We start from the raw sequence: 25067 nt of genomic DNA, 5'->3' as shown, positions 1-25067 counted from the left end.
TTACTTGTTTTGTCTGACCAGTGTACCCAACAAATAAATATATATAAATATATATATATTTTAGCCTTTCAATTACACATGGCAGAAAAACAGTTTCCGTATGCTTATCAGACCAATAACTATGCATGAGCTAAAAAGGAGCTGGGAGGATAGATGCTACAACAGCAGTAAAGGCCTTGATGTACACTGAGACGGATGCAGGCTATAGGCTTAATATACACCACACCCTCAGTGCATTTAGGTCTGTTGTGTGTGGGATGCAGGGCATCACCCTGTGATATGATCTGACTATACAAAGGCTACGAGACACACATAGACATAAATATGACACCCATACAGAAATAGGATGAGTATGTGTGTGCGTGCATGTGTATGTGCGCATATGCAGAATTACCCCTATCATTCACCTTGAGTCATTAGAGAGACCTCACAGCCAGGAGACCTGGAACATGTACATTCATCCTCATCCTCTCCCAGTACAAACTACTATATACCTTCCAGAAACCCAAACACTGCACCAATCAATCCTTACTGACTCTTTAAGAGCCTTGTAGTAACGATCTATATTAATATATGGATTTAAAATATCCAAAGGCTTGTGGGCTATCCACTAGGACCGTATATCCACAGTGACTTTATTACACTAATACAGTATTCATTCCTCGGCCCTTCGTGCCACCCAGTGTCTTGGCCTCAGGGTAGAGGTGCAGTATAATCTGTCTTCACAAGGTAGAAAGTACACATCCTGATACATACAACATTTTTAGTCATTAACAATTAGAATTTACAATCAAATCTTCACTGTGAAAGTTCTGATCTATACAGATACATATTTTATGCTTGGATCAAATGTGTGGTTTTTCTATTCCAATTCCGAGCTGCCTTCTTCTGTAGAAACAGAATAAACACTCAAAGTCAGAGACAATTACTAGGTGTCAAAAAGTGCAGTGTGCAACAATTAACATTAAATTAGGTCTAATGTAAACACCACAAGCTGAAGCTAATATGTCACAAGTCTGCCGAAACTATGTGTTGTCATTCGAGGGTCATTCAGGGTGGAGAACAATCTTCAAAGTAAATACAAAATACACAATTTAAAACAAAGTTTCATACAGAATTTACTTCCACTACTGATATACTTTGGAAAAATTGTGATATTTTTACGTTTTAAAAACAGAAGAAGAAAAAAAACAGGCTTTTAAAAAAAAAAAAGTGCATTTCCATGAAGTACAACTACGAACTGAATAAATAAAATAAATAAATGTAAACTGAACTAAACATACCGCGGCCTGGTGGGAAGTGAATTCAGACTTCTTTTTCCTTAATATCTACATTTCCAGAGAACAAAGTAGATGCAGGACAACAATCATTATCCTATCTTAATAATCAGTAGAAGCTAAAACAGAAATTCAAATAAAAATTCTATTAATTACACAGCTTTTTGAAGAAAAAGTAAACCAGATGTTAGTTTCCTTTCTACCGGACATAGAGACAGTTTTGTGAAACTGGAAAACAGATGTGACATCTATCGATTTCATTTAAATACGAGTGCATGTAAAGACGATTTAGACAGCCTTTAAATAAAACAACAGCACAATCAAAGGGCCTTTTATATGACAAATCTCCCTTTGGAGATCAAATTATACAAATGTTTAAAGCATTAAATTACTTTCCAAGTGAGCCAATTTGTTCAGATTAAAGCGTTGCGTCAGGCAATTCCATTTCGATCGGGTTTTATTCAGATTATTGACATGAAAGATTCCAAGTAAACACAGCTATTGATGACTAATGTCTTTTCAAAATAATGGCACTGCTATTGAAGAGAGGCGCCACTGTCAGGATTGGCAAACACACAAGTCCTTTACTCTATATAAACACACACACTTATGCAGGAGGCTGCTGGGCTGTTTGTGGGCCTCAGCTATTATAGCCATTAGACAATTAAACAGAGCACCTGGAGGGGCTGGCAGTAACTCTATCTGACACACACAGACACACACACATACAGGGTCAATACAGAAATAGGACTAAGAGGCTGCCAAGTTAGCCCGAAAAAAAGACTTGGAATTTTATTTCAGGCTCCAAAGCCTGGCAAAGCAGCTTTTACTTTTTTGTGAAACACATGCTTGCTTGCAAAGACGCACCCACACTCACATGCACACACACAGCACCAGACACAGTGTAAAGCACATAACTGTGTTGGGAGTGGGCAAAAACCACTGAACTGAATCCTTAACACAGGAATTGTTAAAAGCGGAGAAGGTAGCAGAAGAGTGGATGAAGAGAACAGAGGAAAGTAAAGAAAATAAGGGGGAAGGAAATGACTGGCTTGTACAGATGTCAGAAGAGAAAGTGAAGACTAATGCTTCATCACTGCTCAGCAGTTGATGCGTGATAGCCAAAGACCTTTACAAACCAGCATTTATCCGTCGTTTTCTGAACAGCAGGATGTGGTCGCACAAGCCCCTCCTTAGAGTTTCCACTGTGTAAAGTTTAAAGACGAGTCTGTGCTGACAGAGGTAACAGGACTGACAGGATGATGTGTCCTTTAAGATACATACTGCAGGCACACTGTCCTTATAGCTCATTTACATTTCATCTGCATACTAAACAACAACAAGCTCCACCTCATCACACACAAACACTCACCAAGGAACAAGATGATGAGTCACTTAGGACAGCAGCAGTTGCTCAGAGCAGAAAAGGTGAGTGTATGCATAATACATTGCAACAACTCTTTCACTGCACCGAAAATCTTCCTCAAAATATAGAGCTTCAGTGTTGAGTCTTTAAGGACGGGGACATCCCCAGCGTGAAAGGAAAAGTTTCAAGGTGTGTTTTAGGTTGTAATTCAAGTCTGGCTTCAAAATCAAACCATAAGCACAATTATGTCTGCACTTTATACTGCTGGTATGTCTTTACGAAGGGGCACAGTAGATCAGAAATGTATCTGGTCACCGCACCGAGGCGATACCGACTTCACTTCACAACCTCACTTGAATTCTCCAGGAGAAACTGTATGAATTCTGCCTATATTTTAATAATATCCTATGACCCCCCTACTCTGCCTTCAAGTAGAGTTAAAATTTCAAGTAATAGTTTTAACCTTTCTAAATAAGTTTTCTAGCAGAGCCCTAACTCCTCATCTTCCTATACAAATTTAAATACTTCAGCTTAAGGTGTCTGCTGATAACAGTGGCTCATTTTTCCAAAGTGAAAATGTGTGAACCTTCAGATATGGATTATGAGGCATTATAACGTGGGGAATGGGCAAGACAATGTGTTTGCCATTAGACGAGGTTTGCTGTATATACAGGGCATGCATATAACCAGCAGCTGTCAAAGATTTTGCTTTTCAGTTGGAGAAAAGTCTTTTTAGAGAACAGTCTGAGTTCCAGCACTGATACCTTGCACATGGTTTTATGAATAGGACGACATGTCCTTCAAACTGTCATGTGATGTATTTGATCTGTGGCTAAATTTCTGCCTGTTACTGTTCAAATGTACTTTGACCTGCAGTGTTTAAGCTGTATCCACATGCTTTTCCAGTCCCTGCTTTTTTGACATTCTCACACAAACTCTAAACAGTGCTGGGAGAATCTAGTTGGAACAAAACTTGCAGTCACTTTTTCTCACAGGCGTTACTAGAAAGAGTCAGTTTTATTAAGCCTGTGGTTTCCAAACTTTCTGTGCCCAAGGCAAAGCAAATAGCATGCCAAAATGTACTCACAGCCTTTATGTGATCTGACACGTGTTCAATTCTTCTTTTGATTATATTTCAGACAGCCCCCTTGTAGAATTTGCACATAGCATGACAACTGCAATTTGTTTTTTGCAAGCGTGTCACCTCTCCATTAGCATATACAGTACTTTACTCGTCTCCAATACATTATTAAACATTTTCACACAGTCCAATAAATAGTCTGGCTGCCTCTGGTTCAGCCTGAGCTCTTTGTTGAAATAAGCCACGTTTCTTTGGTGTTGATGAGTCACCTTATTAGCAGCAGCTAACCTCTCCTGTTAGGTGACATACTCGTTTGACTGGTTTGACTTGACACACATCACCTGAAGCCATATGAGAATGCTCAAAGACAATGGTCACACAATTTGGAACCATGAGTTTAAACACAGGAGGGCAGAAGGCACGTGACTGCCACTTCCTATTTTTGGACAATTACCTGCTCCTATGGATATAATCAGGCATCATGTAGGCCTATTACAGGAGAGTTTGTAGGTGAAACACTGTGTTTGTGTGCCTTATCAAACTGATACAGAAATTTGCATTCTTATGTGCAGCTTTGCCTAAACTAAGGCTGTGCTCACCTTTGCACAAACCATTTTTCACTGGTAGAAAAAAAAAATGCTTGGACTGTTTGGGCTAAAAAAGCAGCTAAAAATGTCTTTTGAAAGATAAAATTTCCACAGTACAAGATGCAAATAAATGCAAACTGTTGCCTCATCCTCTGTCTTTTGAAACTTAAAGAGACGGAGATGGCGTTTTCCCTAATGTTTGTGTTTGCATAACATTGTACGGGGGAGGGCACAGTATGGTGCACAGAATGCTGCCTACCAACAAGAGCTGTGGACAATATGCAGCTCACTGCAGACTGGGAAATGGCCTCTTTAATCTGACACAGTCATAACAAAACAAAAAAAGAAAGTGACTCTAAACAGTCTTTTTATAATTAATGTTATGACACGTTAACTATCATGTTATACAGGCGACTGCACTGCGGGAGGACCAGCTTTAGCTTGTCCACCATCACCGATAATTTTTTGGTTTTTGAGAAACAATACATCCAACTACTTCTTTCAACCAAAGCAGTTAGAGAGCTGACAAGTTTAAAAGCTAAACTATGCTTAAACAGCGTCGTGTAAAAACAACTTCAGACGCTGTGAGCTACAGAAGACAGTGCTGGCAATAATGTTAAAAACACTGGTTTACACATTCACCTCGACAGCATTATAATGTCTAATATATGTTGACATCAAATCAAATCGAACAGAATAAGAAAAATACCCTCAATCTTTCATTATACTTTCCACGTCCACTACGGCCCACTCAGGTATGAGTGACAAATTTCATCAGAAGGTGGGTGCCGGGTGCCTGCTTGTTTTTTGTGTACGCGCGGAGTTACGTGTGGAGAATTTGCATTGCAATCCACAAACTAAGCATGCACCCCAGGTGGTGGACTTCAAAGAGGTATAACAGGAATGGCTACTTGGCCATCAGGTCTCCAGCTGTCCATGTCCACAGCAACGCATAATGAAGGCTTCAAGCTGCATCTTACCTGTGGTTAGCCTACGTCAAAGGAAGTGCAGAGCACACGGGTCAGCAATAAGCCCATTAACTCAACCGCTAACAAGAGTTTATTCAATGCATTGCCAGGTTGTGTTAAAATACAAATGTAGAAAATACATTTCTCATTCTTCATAAAATCGCAAGGCGTTCCAGGAGGGGACTTTCCTGCAAATGTTACTGAAATGTTATCCAATTAATCTTGGTGAAGAAATTGTTATTAACAGAAAAGTAGCTTGCTATGTGAAAGCCCGGGGTCCTGACAGTGGGGAGGCGGGGTTCTCCAGAGAGCCTGATTTGAGTCAGACAAACAGATTGAGCTGATTGTAGGATTGTGGCGGTCACTCCCAACAAACTATTTATCCTTTACAGAGCGACCCATGCTGTATGCGCTCTGCCCATCTCAAACTCAACATGCGCCCGCTGACACGACAGCTCAGTGCAGGGCTGATCCCTTGATAACTCGATCAGATGGTGAAGTTTAGCTGGGAGATAGCAGATCTCAGATAATTTAAAAATCCTCCACATAAAAAAGAAAAAAGCACAGGAGGTCACAAAAGATCATGGGGTGCATGTAAGAGTGTGTTTGGTCAGCAAATTTACTGGCTTTACAGAAATGGCAGAAAGATAAAAGTGTGATCTGTAGAGGAGTTCAGCACAAACCTGGAGACCTGTGTGGTCCAACTGTACTACGTGAATGGCTAAAATCAACTCAGAAATATCTAGAAGGGCGCTGATACAGCACATGCCCCACCGTGAACAACGCATCCATCCATCATCTTGGGCTTATCCTTATCAAGTCGGTGATTCTCAAAACCAAACTGATGACTGCTTCCTTCATCTGTGCTTAAATTTCATACAAATCAGCTTCATATTTGTTATGTAATCTTTAAGGATATTAATATCTCTGAAGCCACTACTACAGTGTAATAAAGGTGTGATAGGAGAAAAAAAAACTTTTTTTTTTTTACTGAACTTGTTAACTGTCAGCTACTGCTGGAGGTTTCAACTCAACAGTGGTGATCAAAGAGGCTTCTTTCAGCTGCTCCCTTTAGGGGTCGCCACAACGACCATCTCTTCCATCTCCCATCCCTTGCAATCTCTGTTACACCGACAGCCGGTTCTGCATGTCGTCCTTCACTACATCCACAAACCTCCTCTGTTGTCTTCTTCCATGTTCAACATTTTTTTCTCCAATATATTCCCAATTTCACATGCTCAAACCATCTCATCGGTACAAGTACACATCTAGTCAGTACACTTCTTTTGAGTTCTTATAAGCCTTTATTATATATGCCACATGCTTTTTTCCATGATGAGAAGCCATAAAGCAACTATTATGTAGTGTTGTTTTCTAGTTCAAAGGAAGGCTTCTCCCAGAAGATTACAATATGTTTATTAGCCGCTTCGTTAAAGTTGGGGTTGGTGAAGCCTCACACGTTTGCTTTTCTGCCTTTTTTTTAATTTTTGCAAGACTATGAGTTACAGAAACTGAGATTAACATGCATGTCTGGGTGAGATCTAAAGTGACCTCCGATTAGCCTCAGTCTACTCATTTAACAATAAAACACGCAGCTGATTTTGTTTTGAAAGAAGATCACAGCTCAAAGTCTCTTACTGCCAAGCAAACAGGAGCTGAACTCATGAAGAAAAAGTTGCATTTTACTGCTTGAAGCACTACTGGATCTTTTTATGATTTACTACTGCAGGTTGTTACAGTTCATCTCAAAAATATGCTCTGAATAGAGCACCTGACCTGAATCAAACTTATAACCATGCATGCAAGTCGACACAGCGTCTGATATTTTCAAAAATGGAAGAAAATAAACAAAGTATTGTGTACAGGACTTATTATTTTTTTGTTATTGAAAACAAAACAGCAATACAATGTGTTACAACTGTACTTTATAAACACGAAAATCTGACCTCAAAACCCCACAGGGTTCAGAACCATTGTGTTTTCAATGGGACAGTCGTGTGCTGACTTTCCCCCCAGGTTATTAAAGTCGCTTTGAAAATCACAGCTGAACTCTAAAGCATAAACATCCATCTGAGATGTTGGAAATGGGATTTAGGACCTCACTAACAAAACACAAACATTAACACGGTATTATTTTGCCTAACATCATGATACTAAGTGCAGGAAGACCGTGAGTACGTGTAAATGCACATTTGGCATGGCTTAGTTTGTAAAGAGAGTGGCTTCTTGTTGACATGGTTTATTTAATGCCACATTCATGTGGCTGATGGCACGACCGCAGGGTTTCTGACTTATTCAATGGTACTTGACACATCTTAAGCTCGGCTTGTCAACCATCTGCAGTACATTGTGTCTTTAATAACAGACAATAGAAAAAAGGCTTTAGTACAGATACAGAGTGATGTATCAATAAAATCTCCTGTTGTAATATGAAACTATGCCATGTTAAATTGTTATGAAGCTTCAGTAAGCTACATCAATGTTAAATGACAAGATTTCATAAACAACTGGTCTCCATACAGTTACTTTAGTGAGTCTGTTTGTTTATTTATTTTTTTGGCCACCGCCAAAAATGCATTTCTCTCTTGAGTAAAGTATATCCCTAAAATATATTTTCATACAACAACCCTGATCATTTGGTTGGTGTTTTTGGTATCGAGGTAAAAACCCTATTATAATTCTCTCCTGAGAGTAAAAATATCATGGTTTAATGTCAGGGATCATTTAAGGAGTCAGGCGAATCCACTGCTGTGATATTTGTATCTGCTAATATTGACCACGGGTCTACAAGCAGAGACTGACTGCAGTGCTGCCTGCAGACTGCAGCAGCCTCCTCAACGACCACCTCAAGGAATAAAACAAAGAAAAAACTACATGCGCAGATATAATTCAGCACCCATAGGATTGGCTTAATAAACTGGAGTCCCCAGACACCGCATGACAACCCTAAAGGCCCCCTTTGTCCATGCCCCAATGTGTCAAAGGAATTTTGGAAGCACAAGGGGACAGGCACTATATTAGTTTGGTACCTTTAACCCCCTAAGAGCTGTGGTGACCCTCTTCCTACCTCTTTGCTCTCCAATGCTTTTGTTTTTATAGATTCTCCCAAGTCTTGGCACCAAAATCCATTTGCATTATATCAAGAAAAAGTCCCTCTTTGGACTTTTCAAAACATGCGTTTAGTGTTGAGATCATCACCTGCAATGCACATTTTCAAAATGACACAAACACATACCACTATCACAGTGGTTTAGATCTGATTTAACGTTTTAGTGAGGATGTTTTAGTATCAGTCGAGCGCTGCGAGGATCATAATATCACAGATGAAACAGCAGGTTGGCTGCTTTCATAAGATGCTGCCTGAAACCACCTCTGTGACTTCAAGGCTGGGATTTCCCCTTATTTCTACACACGCACACTGTGCACTGGCATAACACAATAATAGCAGACATGCTACCTGTTGGTATTTTCACCCTGCTGCAGGCAACAAGGCTAACGTTGTTTCCATCTGCTGTGACAAAAAAAACATTCAATAACGAAAAACACAGATGCTGTGACACTACCACTGTAAATAAACACAAGAGCGAATTAAGCTTCTGTTGCAATAATTAATACTATTAATTAGAGAGACGCACACGTTCGTTCTTTATTTAAAACAAATCCTTTTAGGTTAGGAATGATGGAGCTCACTGAAAATCTAGGTCACATAAAGATCTATGAAAGGATGCAAAAGGTGTGTTTTACCCCCCTCTCCCAGCCACCATCCGAGAATATACCAACTAATACCAGTTGATTCTGCACCAGCCCCTGAGACTGGGAAACTTGAAAGACAGGTAGGTCAGCCCGGAGGGGGGCAGTGGATCTCGCAAGCATTCCTGATTTTCCCCCGGTGTAGTGGAAAGGCAAAACGGTATTACTAACTGCGTTCAAAAAGCTCCCTAATTAAACTGCCAGGTACACCGAAGAGCATAAAGAGATCTCTTCACGCGGAAATATGATTAGATAAACATTAACATATATCCTGTGAATTTCGGATATAAGAACCACCTCACAGTTTGTTTCGACTAACTAAAATGATTAATTGTGTACCTGGTGTTCGCCAACTCCCACCGCTCTGCGTGAAGTAAATCAGCGGTTCGGGATAACAAGACTGTCGTGGCTAAAGTTAAATTTACATTTACATTAGTTCTTTTTTTGCATTTTATGTGTGTGCCGAATAGCAGACAGGTTGTGAACAATCCCTATAACGTGTTGAGTCACGTTCTCCCATGACTCCAAACAGCCACACGCCAAGGCACATTTAAAATATTGGATTTTAGAAGGAGCTCAGCTTGACAAGAATCCTCTCCAGATCCTTACCTCCTTGATTTTAGCCCGTCTCTCCCTGGTTTCTGGGTCCTGGGGTTCTAGTCCCGTCGCCCCTGGCGGGCGGTGGTACTCTATGAAAGGTAAATTATTGCCATCCTTCGCACCTTTACCCATGCTCTCCTTTGTAACTTTCGCTTTATCAGCTAGAATGTCATTTTGTATCACGTCGGGAAGTTTTTGTAGAGTATCCTTAGCCTCTAACAGAGCCTTTTCGTGGTCTTTCTTGATTTTTGCCAGGAGCCTGTCGTCGTTTCCAGCCGAACCCGCGTCGCTGCTGTCCGGACCGGTGTGGGTGTTCGTTTCGACCGCGGAGGAATGAAAGAAAACTCCGCTGAGCAGCTTGGAGGAGTCCGGAAGGAAGAAAATTGCCCCGAAACACAGGGTTATAAAAGCGCTGAACACTAATAACAAAATAAATTTCTCTGTCAACCTGAAAGAAGTCGGGCTGGCAGACTTCCTATTCGGGGTCGCGGTAAAAGGCAGAAGAGTTGCAACTGGCATTTTCCCCTCTTCCTTTAACAACTCAAACAACACACAAAAAACGATTTCAAATGGGAGATTTAACTAGAGTCGGGCTCAGCTTCGGCTTATTCCGTTCAGAAATCCATCTCCGAGTGATACGAGCCGTGTCAGATGGAAAACAACAGCGATAAAATCTCCTGTGAAAAGTTCTGCCGTGAAGCTTGTGTCCATACCGGAGACTCGCTGCAGATAGAGCGAGTCCAACGGCTCACACAGGAAGCCACGGTAGATGGGCGTGACTGAAAGGCGCGATGACCTAATCACGTTCGTCCCTGTGAGTGGTGGGAGCTCTGATGTGGGCGTGTCCCAATAACTGCGTGGTATAAAGCCGCTGACAGCCTCGGAAACCGTCATTTCTCACTAAGCGGGGAGAGAGTTTGAGTGGAATGTAAAACACGGGATTTTGAGCTTGTTACTTTCCTAAGCAATATACACAAAAGTAGGATTTATTAGACGAAATTCTCCACCATCTCTCCAAGATACAGACAAGTAGGTATGGTATTGAATGAGGAATTTTAAGAATTACCTGAAAGCATCATAAAATGCCTAAGCGCCTCTCTGCACCCACCTCACTACCAACAGCAATGCATAAATGCAACACAACAATGATTAGCTAATAACATCACATACAAAACAACAACAACAATAAAACACCAATACATTTGTACTTTTATTTCTTCAAACATGTTAACGGAGCACATTACTTGTAGTAATAGTTTATTATTGTTGTATTAGCAGTTTTGCATTACAAAGTAAAGTTAAATACTACTTTTGCCACAAGCTAAATTCCTCACTGGCTCATTTGTAAGTCTAGTCCTCTCTAACAAATGAGAAAAGCATATCATGTGACTTTCTGTCTGAACTTCAGTCATGTGATCTGTTAATTTTCACAGGTTTGGGGGGATTGAGGGTGGGCAAAACAATAGCGGCTTTAGGCCCATTAAGACAGATGATGTGGAAAAACCTTATTGACTTTTATGTTTAAAAACCCTAGAATCTCATGTTCTGCATGCCAAAGGAAAATATAATCAAAGACAAACATTCATCTTCTCAAGAAAGACTGGCTGGTGTGAACCATGATAACAACCGTCACAGGGCCTTGGTGTTTCTGGTGTATGATAAGACAACAAATGAAGGAACTGCCCAAGAGTGAATGTCCTGCAAAGATCACACCAGGGGTGCAATATGTGACGAAGGTGAAAGAGCTGAAAAGGAGGCCAGGAGAAACAGGAAACACCTGCGGATATGTCTGCAACCTGCTAAAATCTTTGTTCATGTGTCAACTTTAGGACACGTGAACACCATGGGTGTTAATGGAAAGGTACCTCAAAGCCCCCGTGTCTTAAATGACCTTGATGCTCATCTAGAAAACATAATTCTTAGTAAAAATCCACAGTGCTTGCAGGGAAAAGGCACTACACACAAACACAAAGCTTCACAGAGGGAGCATCATGGTTTGGAGATAGTTTGTATCCCTTCTATTATTGAGGAAACAATGAATTCAAGAATACATCAAGTAATCTTTCAGGACAATACATAGCTTCGGTCCATGACTTAAAACTTAATGGAAAGACTCAGAGCACAGAGGTAAATCAGAGCAGTGGAAAATGAAGTCAGAGCACTAACCTTGAGATGCTCTGCCATGACCTGAATAAGGCTATTCAACCAAGACTTTCCTCCAATGTTGATGCACTAAGGCTTTTGGAGGAAGTGGTGGTCTACATTTCCTTTTGATTGTTGTGCAAGGCTTATAAGCAGCTACAGGAAACATCAGATGGTGACAGACACTATTAAAGAAGGCTGCTAACAGGAAACACAATATAAGAACAATGAAGCCACTGTAGAAGTGCTATAAACGCCAGCTGCTCTTTATGGCCATTTGAGGCTGTTCCAAAAGGGTCAGTCCTCATAGATTCCGATTTTTTCCCGTAATGTCAAAATGTTTAAAATCTGGTGAAAGAATTTTTTTATTAGATTTATTTATTTATTTATTTTACAAATCACTTTCTTAGATTGTCAAGGCTAATGAGCTGTTTGTTAAGACATGGCCACATTTCGTTCCAGGAAATGAAGATGGTTGTGTCATGGTCCTGGGCCATGTGGGCCCAGTATTCTTAGTTTTCATGTATTTTTGTATTTTGTTCTTTATTTAGGCCATGCTTCCTGGGTTGATCTGTTACGTTGTTCCTTATGTGTTTTCCCTTCGTGACTCTCACCCCCTGTGTGCCCCTCTCTGTATTTATGAGCCCTCGTCTCTCTTTGTGTTTTATTCTATGTTTTCCCCAGCCCGTTATGTCTGCGTTCTCCCCGTGCTCTCTCCCCTCCTGTTTGAACCTCTGTGTACTTCCTGTTTTACTTTGCCCATCTCCCATCAGTGTTACGTTCACTCCTGCCGTGTCTTGTTATGATTATCAGTGTCACCTGTGTTCCCCGTGTGCATCCACTTCCCCTGATCATCCCTCATGTGTATTTAGTCTCTGTGTTTCATACAGTCTGTGTCGCGTCGTCTGTGTTACCACCTCTGTGTTCCGTATTCCAAGCCATAGCTTTTCCTTAGTTTATTTCCAGTTTAGGTTTTCGTTTGAACGGTTACTCTTATGCTGCCTTCACTCTGTTTTGTTCCTTTTCATCAGCCATAATAAACGGCTCGCTTTTGTTTAAATCCACTCCTGCATCCTCGCCTGTGTTCGCACCTGGGTCCACCACACACGTTTCCGCACGGTCTGCCTCCGCAGACCCTGACAGGTTGTCATTATAAAAGCTAAAACAGAGGCTTCAGAACACAGAGTTTACTAACAAGCGGGAAATATCACAGTCACTACATCCATCTTTTATATCAGTCTATTGAGCTGACTTGTTTTTTCCAACGCGCTGCGATAGATTATTCAGCGTTGTAACAAAGACATCAAAAGTACAACCTTTTACGTGTTAATCAGTCAGATTGTTTTCTCTGTTATTGTGACCTGTGTGAATCTTTTGTAATTACCAAGTCTTCTGAACTGATCACTCATAAAACGTGGTCTGATCTTTAGAGAGTTGCAGCTATACAGAGAAAAATGCCAGACTTGTTTATGCAGAAGTGCAGCAAGTGACGTGCCTCATAATACACAGCTGACAGCCATTGAAAACCTCATATAATACATTTGTGCAGGGTACTGGTTATTATTCATAGGCTTAACAAATTGGATAAAACCTCAGTCCCGCGATGCTCAAGAACATGCACACATGCATGATTGCACACATAGATTTTTACTGATGAGATCCATGATCTTTGTTAGTCCGTTTTTGAATGTGAGAGATAAATGGCAATCATTTCAATTGTCTCCACTGCATACTCGTAATGGCTTGAGGAACCAGACGGTTATAAAACATGCAATTTAACCTTAAATGGGACTGGAATTAGCTACAGCTAAGAGCATATTTTATGAAAGAGAGAACTGAAATAATCTATTTTGGATTTCTTCTCTGTTACTGATGTGTGTGCACCTGATTTCAAACTGAAAAGTTCATCTTACTTGCTGGTTGATAAAAGCTTACATTTCTGTACATATCTGACAAATTACTGTCACGCCAATAGGAATCGCAGAGCTTGAGAAGTGGAAACTGTCTGGATCGAAATCTTTGTTAGTATATACCATACTTCACCTGTGGAGAGATGGAGAGTCTAATCTGGGGATGACAGATGTTTGCTGCCATTTTGAAATTCCAATGCTGGGATGACAACTTGTCTAAATGATGACACACGTCCGTATGATTACTTTCTCTCTCCGAGATTCAAGCAGAAAATTAAATCTTAGATGAAATGCGTGACATCTCAATATTGAACTAAGACTCTCTTGTGGAAACGGTTTTGACAACTGACAGTCTTTACTCCGGCACTGCGCGAAGGTTGTCTTTAGCTTTTTCAGTCGCATTTGCATTTGTATTTTTTGATAATGTATGTATCAAAGAAACAACAGCTTCCCAGTGCTGCTGTGGTTTTCTAGGTGAGGAGGAACAAGTAATCCTTTGTTGTGAGGCTGGTTTAACTTGTAGAGAAGGATAAACCCACTTTTAAGGCTCACTCAAAAAAAAAGTCCTCTCTGTACAATCCTACGCAATTAGATCTTAAAGGTCCCTAAGAGTTATTTTAGAAATGAAGAGTTGTACTTAGTTTTTTTGTACTCATTTTCCTTTAACCCCATGGGGAAAGCTGTTCACGTCGACCTTTACATGGCAATTACAAATAGGACGAGGGGCATTTTTTTGTAGTCTGCAATATTTTTCATTTCACATCATAAACTATTGTGACAGCATGTCAACACTGGAGGCAAGCACTCTACCAAATCTACTGATGTCAGCAGTCCCGCATAATAAAAATCAAAAATAATCAGCTGCAACCCCACTCGGAGAAAGTGAGAAATCTTTTGTATACATATTTTAAGTTCATATGATATGTTAGATGCGTCTCAAAGGAGATAAACACATGAAGCCTTCAAACCAACAATAACTGCGTGTCATTCTTACTGCGCCGCAATGAATTATCGTGTTTGGTAGACATCGGTTTTGAATTTTTATGCAGGAATGAGGCCTTCGCTCCTTTATCGTGATTGATGGGAGAATGAAATTTATTTATCTAAGTCTGCAGGGGTGGAACTGAACCCTGTGAATGTTATGTTGGATCACCTGCTTTAGTGGACTGCTATCATAGAAGATAATATACTCAACAAAATTAACAGAGAAATCTATGGTACAGTATATCACCAATAGCTCATCTTAGGATTGTTGTAGCAATCATGTTTCTTTCTTTTAATTTCACATCAGGCAAAGAAATTCAGATTCCTCGAGTTGGATCTGGTCTGATGTTTTCAGGCCACTTTTTTTTCCTAACTTAAATAACAAGGTTGGGTTTCTTTAGTCAGCGTTTTCCTGAATTTATATAAGCCAGAACTTGTTTTTGTTGTTAGGGTATAAAAAGCAGCCACTTCATGGTTATATACGTGGGTGGATCCCTACAAATACGTGCAAGTAAAAGAGTGGAGTAAAAATTGCTGAAATTGTGACTAAATTCAGACATATTAATGCTGTGAAATTTTCACAGATGCAGTATAGGATCAAAGCAACCATTATAATCAACATCACTATCGTTCCAGTAGTGTTGCAGTGTCTGCTAGTATCCCAGCACACACTGCAACATCCTGTAACCAGCACATCCTTCTTGGTTCAAAGAGCAACAGACACATCTGAATTGTTATCTGTCCATCAGCTGGACCGACAAAGAGGGTGGTGTTCACACACCCAAACTTCTTTTCTTTGAAGGGGGAAGACAGGCCAGGTATCTACAAACATCAATCGAAATCAGATTACAACCCATTATTTTGTAACTTTTCTAGAGAGGTGAGCAGCACATGATCCAGGGAAGGATGGATGACTGAATGCACTGGGTTTGCCCCTACCCACTGAAACACGAGGAACACACTCCTGCAATTGCAGAGGAGATGCAGAAAACAAAGGCAGGGCCAGTGCAAGAGGACAAAGTGGTAACAATAAAAAGATAAATAGGGCTGCATAATTGTCTTCTGTTTCTCATTTTTAGACAATAACTTTAATCACTTTCTCACTCGGTGTGCACTCCAGTTCATCTCCCTACTATGGATTTCTCAAATGTACACTTTTTTTTTTTTGTTGCCTGTCCCGTTTGGATCTTTAGCCATCAGAATTGTTGTCTGAAGGGCAAGAAAGATGCCAAGCGGATCTACTTTACCAACTGAATTATCATGGCCTTGCCATATTGGTCCATTTGATTGATCTTTATTATAATTATGTATTTATTTGATTTGATTTTTGGTTGTTACAGACGGGACAGACATGACTGGGGGATAGGACAGGGAGAAAGAATGAAAGAAATAGAGGGAGAGAAAGAAAAATAGAGGGGAGAAGAGATGGTGAGAAAGGGGGGAAGAAAAAAAAGAAAAACAAACAAAACACCAGGATCACCTGTATGGAGATAAAAAAAAAAACACAGAAGAGAAAACAAACAAAAAAGAGCAACATAATAAATACAACACCATCACAATAAACTAGCTAACAGTAGATAACAGTAGATACTAAATATTACATGTTATTGTGCAGCACGCAAGATCGACAGTAGTAGTTTGTGTCTGTGAACACCTGTGTGGATCAGCACGCTTGTATTCAAAAGGTTTCTCCATGTAACGATCTGCTATGTATGCTTTTTAAAACATAATCTGCTGATTACATACTTGGTTACACTGTGAAGTTTCTTCACACCCAAACAAGGGTAACTAAAACCACATTAAAATACACTGAAATACATTTTAGTTTGTCTATCCATGAATTTCCTTAATCGCTTCTCTTATCCAGTTGCTTAAAACCCACAGTGCCCACTTTTAGTTCACAGAACTAAAAGCAACAACTAGACGTTTAAAAAAAAACAACTGAAATAATATTTTGTGTTTGCAAAACGTGCCATAATAAAACTCAGGAAATATTCATTCATAAACATTGATTATTACAGTAGTGTATTGGAGTGTCTAAATCAGGGGTGGCCAACCCGCGGCTCTCGAGCCGCATGCGGCTCTTTGCCTGGTTTCATGCGGCTCTTACGTTCATATCAAAGTTTGTGTTTTGATTTTTTTTATGTTGTTGTTTTAAAATGTGCGCGTTCGCTTCACTTGAGTTCAATACGGTATTTTCATCAAATCCGCATGTGTGTGAGATGAAAATACCGCAAAGTTTCCCAGTAGGAGCAAGTTCGCCCTTAAAATGGCAGGAAAAAAATGCACAGCAAAAAGAAAATATGAAGATGAACACAGGACGTTTTTAACGGAGTGGGAGAGTTTATATTTTTTTGTTGAACGCAATGGTAAGCCATTCTGCCTTATATGTCAGACGTCATTAGCACATTTCAAAGCTTCAAATCTTCAGCGCCACTTCAGCTCACTCCATGCTAACATCGACCAGGAATTTCCAAAAGGGACTGAACTTCGCAAGCACGAGTTGGCCACTTTGAAAAGTCAGGCAGAAAAGCAGATACAGTTTTTCCAAAAATTTACGAAGCGGTCAGAGACCATAACGCTCGCATCCTATCAGCTGGCTTGGAACATTGCACGGGCTAAAAAGCCATACAATGAAGGGGAGTTCGTTAAAAAATGCCTCAGTGATGTTGTTGAAATCTTGTCTCCTGAAAACGACAAATTAAAACGCATGGTATCAGACGTCCAACTGTCCCGCCACACTGTTGAACACAGAATATCGGACATTAACACGGCTATTGAATCACAGTTGCACTCTGACCTTCAAGCATGTGAGTATTTTAGTGTCGCATTGGATGAGAGTTGTGATATACAAGACAAGCCTCAGTTGGCAATATTTGCACGGTCTGTTTCAAACGATTGTGTGATCAAAGAAGAACTCCTGGATATTGTGCCATTAAAAGACAGAACCCGTGGCATAGATGTGAAAGAAACCATGATGGCTGCATTTGAAAAAGCAAATCTGCCCATAACAAAATTAACTGCAATAGCCACGGATGGAGCACCAGCCATGATGGGATCTGTGAACGGGCTTGTGGGGCTGTGCAAAGCTGACCAAACTATTCCTGACTTTTGGAATTTCCACTGCATCATCCACATGGAGCAACTCGTGTCTAAATCATTGAATTTAGATAACGTCGTGAAGCCTGTGATGGAAATCGTCAACTATATCCGCACACATGCGCTTAACCACAGGCAATTCAAGAATCTCATCGCTGAGCTGGACCAAGGGCTTCCAGGTGACCTGCCGCTGCACTGCACTGTGAGGTGGCTGTCAAAAGGCCAGGTACTCTCTCGCTTCTTTGAGCTTTTGGATGCCGTGAAACTGTTTATGGAAAAGAAGGACAAGGACTATCCCGAGCTCTCGGACCTCAAGTGGATTATGGATCTGGCCTTTTTGGTCGACATGCTGTGTCACTTGGACAGACTGAACCTGACCCTGCAGGGTAAGTTAAAAATGCTCCCTGACCTAGTGCAAAGTGTGTTTGCGTTTGTCAACAAACTGAAGCTGTTCAAGACACATATTCAAAAGGGAGATTTAACGCATTTTCCCACTCTGCTAAAAGCCAGCGGGCAAGTCGCCAGCGCTGCCCTGAGTAAGCAAAGAGCCAGATATGCAACGCTGATTGAAAACTTGCACGAAAGCTTCGTGACCCGGTTCCATGATCTACAATTGAAAAGGCCACAGATTACGTTCCTCGTCGACCCATTTAATGCAGAGACCGGCTGTTTGAAAGTCCCGCTAGTCACAGATGAAGCTGCGGCTGAGTTGGAGATGATCGATCTTTGTGAAGAGGACCAATTGAAACCTGCTTTAAGGGAAGGGACCATTGAGTTCTGGAAAAGTGTGCCAATGGAAAAATACCCCAATGTCAAACGGGCTGCGCTTAAGATACTGTCAATGTTTGGGTCAACATACGTCTGCGAGTCTGTGTTTTCTACCCTAAAACATGTGAAATCAAAGCATCGATCTGTTCTGACTGACACACATGTGAAAGAATTGCTTCGAGTGACAACAACGGAATACAAGCCAGATTTAAAGAGGATTGTTCAAGGCAAGGAATGCCAGAAGTCCCACTAAACAACATGCATTATAAAAGTAAATGCTATTGTAGATTATTATATTTTTGTTTGTGGACTTGGTTGAACTGAGAGTTTGTGTGTGTGAGACAGTGCACACAATGTTCATTGTTGAAAATGACTGGTCTGTGGTTTTAGTACTGTAGGAGTCCATTTCTGTCATTAACATGGGTGTGTGTGACATTTACAATAAATCTGGCTGAGCAGAGATGTGTGTATTTTGTGTGTGTGTGTGTGTGCGTGTGTGTGTGAGAGAGAGAGAGAGAGAGAGAGAGAGAGAGAGAGAGAGAGGAAAGGATGGGTGATGTTCATGTGTGCCCATGCGTATGATGTGGCTCTTTGCGGTAACACAGTAAAAAAAAAGTGGCTCTTGGTCTCTGACTGGTTGGCCACCCCTGGTCTAAATGGTTGCGAGTCAACTGGTTTCACAGCGTGGAAGTCAGGAAGTGGATCCCAGTGCAGGAATCAGGAGACAGGACTTGAACTCAAAAAATGCTTTTAATGCTGAACTCACTTAAAGCAAAACATATGCTGAATGGGGAATTTAACTGTCATGCTCGGAGGCAATAAGACGCAGGGTTCTCAAGCACGAACCGCTTTTTATTGAATTGTAGCAGCAGTGTACGTCGCTACATCAATTTCTGGAAAACACATATACACACCGGTCTCCTAGCGACCTCTAGTGCCTGCCCTCATGGTAGCCTTACTAGGACAACATAAACAGATTTCACAACATCTCCCCCTTTAACAAAAGTACTTTAAACATAAAACAGTGTTGTCAGAACGCAGGACATCACGGGGGTAGACTACCCTCAGTCCTGATAAGGGATTATTCTGCCCTTAGAACATAGAAAGGAGATAGTCCTCAGTCTCTGAATCTGAGAGGTACTTTAATCTCCCGCCCCCTGGAAGTCACTCTCACAGGTGTGGTAGGGTGGAGAGGAGACCCCGAGACAGGGATTGGCAATGTCTGCCTTACTGGTGGTTCTTGGGAAGCAGCCGCCCCTTTAGTTGGAGTAGTCGGTGTAGCTGGAACAGTGCTCTGCTGCTGCTCCTCAGGATCAACGGTGCCTGGGACAGGCTGAAGGTGTCGTCTGTTGCCGCGAGTCACGTTCCCATTCGCCATCTCCACCAAGTAGGATCTCGGCTCCTTAGACTTACTGATGACCTTAGCTGGAGTCGTCCACCCCTTTTCCCCGTCAAGCTTCACTACAACATCCTGGCCTGGGAGAAGCTCAGGAAGTGGACGAGCTGAATGTCTGCGGTTGTAGAAGAATCTGTAAGAGTCCTTAGCTGCAGCATCTCTTTGGCACACCGTGTCCCTATTGACTGGACTGGGCAGCAATGTCTTTTCGAGTACTGGGACGGTGGTGCGGATTTGACGTCCTGTCATAAGTTGAGCTGGGCTTGCACCGGTTGCTGCAATTGGTGTAGAGCGGTAACTCATTAAGGCTAAGCAGGGGTCAGGCTGTTTGAGAATGTACTTGGCCGTTTGGACAGCTCTTTCAGCAGCTCCATTTGACTGGGGGTAATGACGGCTCGACGTAGTGTGGGTGAAGCCATAACTCAGTTTGAAGTCTTGGAACTCCGATGATGTGAACTGCATCCCATTATCACTGACCAGTTCTAACTGGATGCCCCATCTAACGAACATGTGTTTAAGCTTGTTAATGACCTGTCTGGTGGTTGTTGTAGAGAGGGAAGCAATCTCAACGTCTCTTGAAAAATAGTCAACAACGACAAGAAAGTTCTTACCCTCAAGCTCGCAAAGATCAGCTGCAATCTTTTGCCAGGGGCCATTGGGCAGAGGAGTAGTCACGAGAGGTTCCCGTCGCTGTGTAGGCTTGTGCTCTCTGCAAAAGTTGCATGACCTCACCTTATGTGTTATTTGAAGTCCAATGTTGGGCCACCACACTGTTGATCTTGCGCGCTCTCTACATTTAGTTAGTCCTTGGTGGCCTTCATGTAATTGGTCAAGGACACTGGGTCTGAGTGCTGTGGGAATTACGATGCGATCGTGGTAGAGCACTAGACCATCTGATTGTGAAAGGTGGCTTCTGGCTGCATAAAAGCCTTGCAGTGGTGAGCTCTTTGCCATTCTCCGAGGCCACCCTTGTCTGGTGAAGATGATTGCTTTTTGAAGCTCTGGGTCCCTCTGTGTAGCTCTACGAATTTCCTCCAACTTATGTGACTTGATAGGTTTGCTTGTCACTACGTTGCTCACATATGCCTTGACCTGGCTGTCTGTCTCGGACGGGTAGCATCCGTGCAGTGGATGTCTGGAGAGTGCGTCCGCCACCACTGACTGTTTACCAGGAACATGCTCAGCAGTAACATTGAATCGCATCAGTCGCATCAGCAATCTCTGACATCTCAGTGGCGTTTTATCAAGGTCGTATGAGTTGATCAAAGGCACCAAGGGCTTATGGTCAGTTTGTAGACGTACATGACCCATGCCTTGGATGTAGCGGGTAAAACGTTCGCAGGCCCAGACAGATGCTAAACATTCTTTTTCGATCTGCGAATATCTCTTCTCTGCGTCTGTGAGCATGCGAGAACAAAAGGCAACAGGCCGTAACTCCCCGTCATTGTCCTGTAACAGTGCAGCACCCAGGCCACAGCTGCTGGCGTCCGCACTGACAACTGTTGGTCGGCCTGCATCATAATAACAAAGTGCCGGTGCAGCCACGAGCATTGCTTTTGCTTTGTTGAATGCTTGCTCCTGAGGCTCGCCCCACACCCATACAGTCTCTTTTTTGAGTAGATTGGAGAGGGGGTGCAGCACCGTGGACAGGCCTGGCAGGAATTTTCCAACATATTTCCACATTCTCCATCCCTAGCTTGGACGCCACTCGAAAACGGGAGAATCTCTGCCGCCATATCGGCCACTCTGCCGGCTGTGTAAAGTCGAACGGCTCTGGAGGTCCAAATTTAGCCATTTCTTCGTGTAACTCGGCGTGAAGTCCCCACTTCTGACACCATGTCATGTTCGGAGGCAATAAGACACAGGGTTCTCAAGCACGAACCGCTTTTTATTGAATTGTAGCAGCAGTGTACGTTGCTACATCAATTTCTGGAAAACACATATACACACCGGTCTCCTAGCGACCTCTAGTGCCTGCCCTCATGGTAGCCTTACTAGGACAACATAAACAGATTTCACAACATTAACCAACCCTGATTATAACAGAGGGCAAGAAAACACACTAGCATGTGGGAGGGCATGACAAAGGGCAGAGGGAAACTCAGACAATAAATAAACACCAGGTAATTAGGGAGATGGGAAACATTGGAGCATAGGGCACAGCTGCAACGAATCCGGAAAACTAGACACGGAAGGCGAAACTCCATACGAAGCACACAAGACACGAAACTATCAAAATAAAACGGAAACTAAACACCGAAATACAGACTCAAACATCCAAACCTGACACTACTAAATGGTATAACAAGACAGGACAAAGAGAGACCGGTCAGACATGAGGACACAACTGGGGAAACAGAAAGGGATCACAAAAGGAGATAACCAAGACACATGGACTTAGCTGGAGCATTTCATGAAATGAATATGAACAGATTACAAACAGAGGATAAAACAAATAGCATAAAGGAAAATAGCAACCTTACTAATATTACAAAATAGAGTCAAACTTAAACACCCTGGGTTCAAGACCTAGCGACCCTGCCAGCTGTTTTTTTTACTGCAATGCCTGTTCTGAACTTCTGAAATCTTGCCCCTAATTTCTTTGAATGAAAAAAATAAAGATAAAAAAAAAGCTAGAAACTAACTTAAAACTAATGCCATTAAAAAACAAAACAAACTTATGTAAAATATGAAAATATACTCTAACTGTGGCTCTGAGGCAAAGTTTGGTACAATTGGTGGAGGATGAAAGCTACTGTCCAAACTATGTTCCTTCACTTGTTTTCTTAGTGCCTCCACACACCTCATGCCATTATATAAGTATGAATCATAGCAGTTGGCACAGAGATGCTGGTGTTTTCCGTGTGGCACTGAAAGTCTCTGTGATATCAGAGGAAACTAAAGGGAACCTAAAGCCTTTAAACTCTTTATTTCTGCTGCATGCAAAACCTGCGAAAACAAGTCGAAACGTTTATCTGTCTGTTTCAGTTACTCATTTAATCTGGATCTGGATCATCTGGATCACAGCATAAAGCGTTATAATTGAATCTTAGTCATTGTCAAATATTTGTTTAACTCTGGCTGAAGGTCACAGTTTGATCTCCAGTTTTATTTTCCTGCATAACAGCACTGTGGCTCAGGGCTGTATCTCCTCGATGTGTGTTCATTATAATTGGCAAGGAAGCTTCAAATGAGTTGGAGATTTTTTTAAAATAAACTAATATTACTAATATTGTTAGCTCAAAGTGCCCTGAGAATTCACTGTCAGCCAATTTGCTGATGTAAAATAGGCCATGCAGTCATCACCCAGCTGTTTGATGCCTCCTTCTCTCTCCCTTTCTCTCTCTCCACAGTCCAAATATAACCTCGCCCCAATCTGATTTAACCACTGTGGTCTCATCCCCGGGGCAAAATGGACTCATTTGCGTGAAGAGACAGGAAGGGAGAAACAGGAGAAAGCAGAGAAAAGGGAGTACAGAAGGTCCTGTGGAGAAGAAAAGGATGGCTTTAGAGGATGGAGGGTTATGTAGGGTGGTAGTGAATAGAAAGCGTGATGAAGAGAGGAGGGGGAAAAAAAGACACGATGTGCTCAGTGAACGAGGTCACTAATTGGGTTGAGACTTGTAGCTCCCCGGCAGTCCCTTCCCCTCGTTCCTGACAGAAGTCAAATTATTTTGAAAATTCTTTTATAAGAGCAAGAAGAATTATGTTAATTCACACGGTGACAAATACAAGCGACTGAATGACAGGGGAACATTACTGGAACGAAATAACAAGTGTCCCGAATTAAGACACTTAAGAAAGCTCAGGCCAGCATATACAGTCTCTGACGTGTGTTTCTGGTAATCTTTCATTAGATATTTCAACTGTGACAAAGTTAAGTACAGAGTGATGCTGCCAACCCTGCTCTCAACTGTGATCAGATACTTCTTTTTATTAAAAAACAGCATGTGCAGTAACACTGATTTAGATTTTCTTTTTTCTTAGTGCAAACTAGAATGCTGATTCCAGCTGAATAATCACCACGAAATACTTGAACTTTGTACGTATGTTTTTTAAAAAGGTACTGCACATCTCACCCTATGGTAACTGGAATAGGCTCCAGCCCCCTTCTTAACCCTGATGAGGACGGGTGGAAGAGTAATACCTTTATTTTTCATGGCATCGATTAAGCAAGGTGCTGTAAACATTCATACATTCATTCATACATAGTTGATGCTGCTTTCTTTCAGCTGCACAAGAAAGTGGGGAGAGAGAGTGGGGGAAGACATGCAGAATTGAAACAAGCTCATTGCAGTCTCGCATTCTCCTCTGAATTCTGATATCAACAAGGCATTTTCTTCCCTGACTGCTGCTCACTGGATATTTTTTCCCTTTCAGACCATTCCCCGTAAACCCTAGAGATGGGAAAATTTTGGTAATTTGGGAAAATCCCAGTAGATCAGCAGTTTCTGATTTACACAGATCAGCCTGTCTAGAATCAACAACCACATCCAGCTAAATCACCCTTTATGGATTCTGATGTTTGCTTTGAACTTAGCGGTTCAAAGCAAACATCAAAATGTTCATCATGTGTACATGCCTAGATCGCATTAACAAGCAGTTGAACAGATGCACCTAACAAAGTGGGCAAAGAGTAGTTATGCAGTCAGACAATTTCATTGTGTGTTGTACACTTTTTATTAGTAGTTCCACATCTGATAATGAAAATGTCAAACTAATGTCAAAGGAATCACATTTTCTCTTTCTAAGTGGATTAAGTGTCTATTGTTGGTTACTGCTGAGATGAGGTTTCTTTAACTTCTTGTTGTTCAAACATGTTCCCAGCTGTCTTCATATTTCATTTGGTGGTTGATAGGTTTGTAGCTTGAACCTATTCGCTAGAACGTTGAAGACAATATAATTACACAGCAAGCAAGACACGAAGTAGGCAAAGTTCTTCGTGTTTCTCGTGCACGGGAGAGAACCGGACAAACGCCGTTCCTTCGCGTGACCCCAGTTGCTCTCATCCGCTCCCCCGTAACACTGCTCTTTTATTGAGGTGACATGAATATGCATAGGTTCATTAACATATGACGTCTACATACAAACAAAGAGTACCTTGCCTGTGCATTGTGTAAGTGTGTGTGTGTGTGTGTG

General features: G+C 41.6%; 1 protein-coding gene across 1 annotated transcript in view; it reads right to left on the bottom strand.

The window, feature by feature from the left end:
• Positions 1-10399, bottom strand: part of man1a1 (mannosidase, alpha, class 1A, member 1) — a 168940-nt gene extending 158541 nt beyond the window's left edge. Inside the window, exon 1 of the mRNA XM_026142320.2 lies at positions 9639-10399. Within this exon, the coding sequence (XP_025998105.2) occupies positions 9639-10148 (510 nt within the window). The 5' untranslated portion in view covers positions 10149-10399. The remainder of the gene's footprint in view (positions 1-9638) is intronic.
• Between the last annotated feature and the right edge of the window lie 14668 nt (positions 10400-25067).

The sequence above is a fragment of the Astatotilapia calliptera genome, chromosome 15 (genome assembly GCF_964374335.1).
Source record: "Astatotilapia calliptera chromosome 15, fAstCal68.1, whole genome shotgun sequence".
Taxonomy (NCBI): Eukaryota; Metazoa; Chordata; class Actinopteri; order Cichliformes; family Cichlidae; genus Astatotilapia; species Astatotilapia calliptera.
Note: the sequence above shows the minus strand (reverse complement) of the source record. Positions and strands in the feature narration are given on the sequence as shown.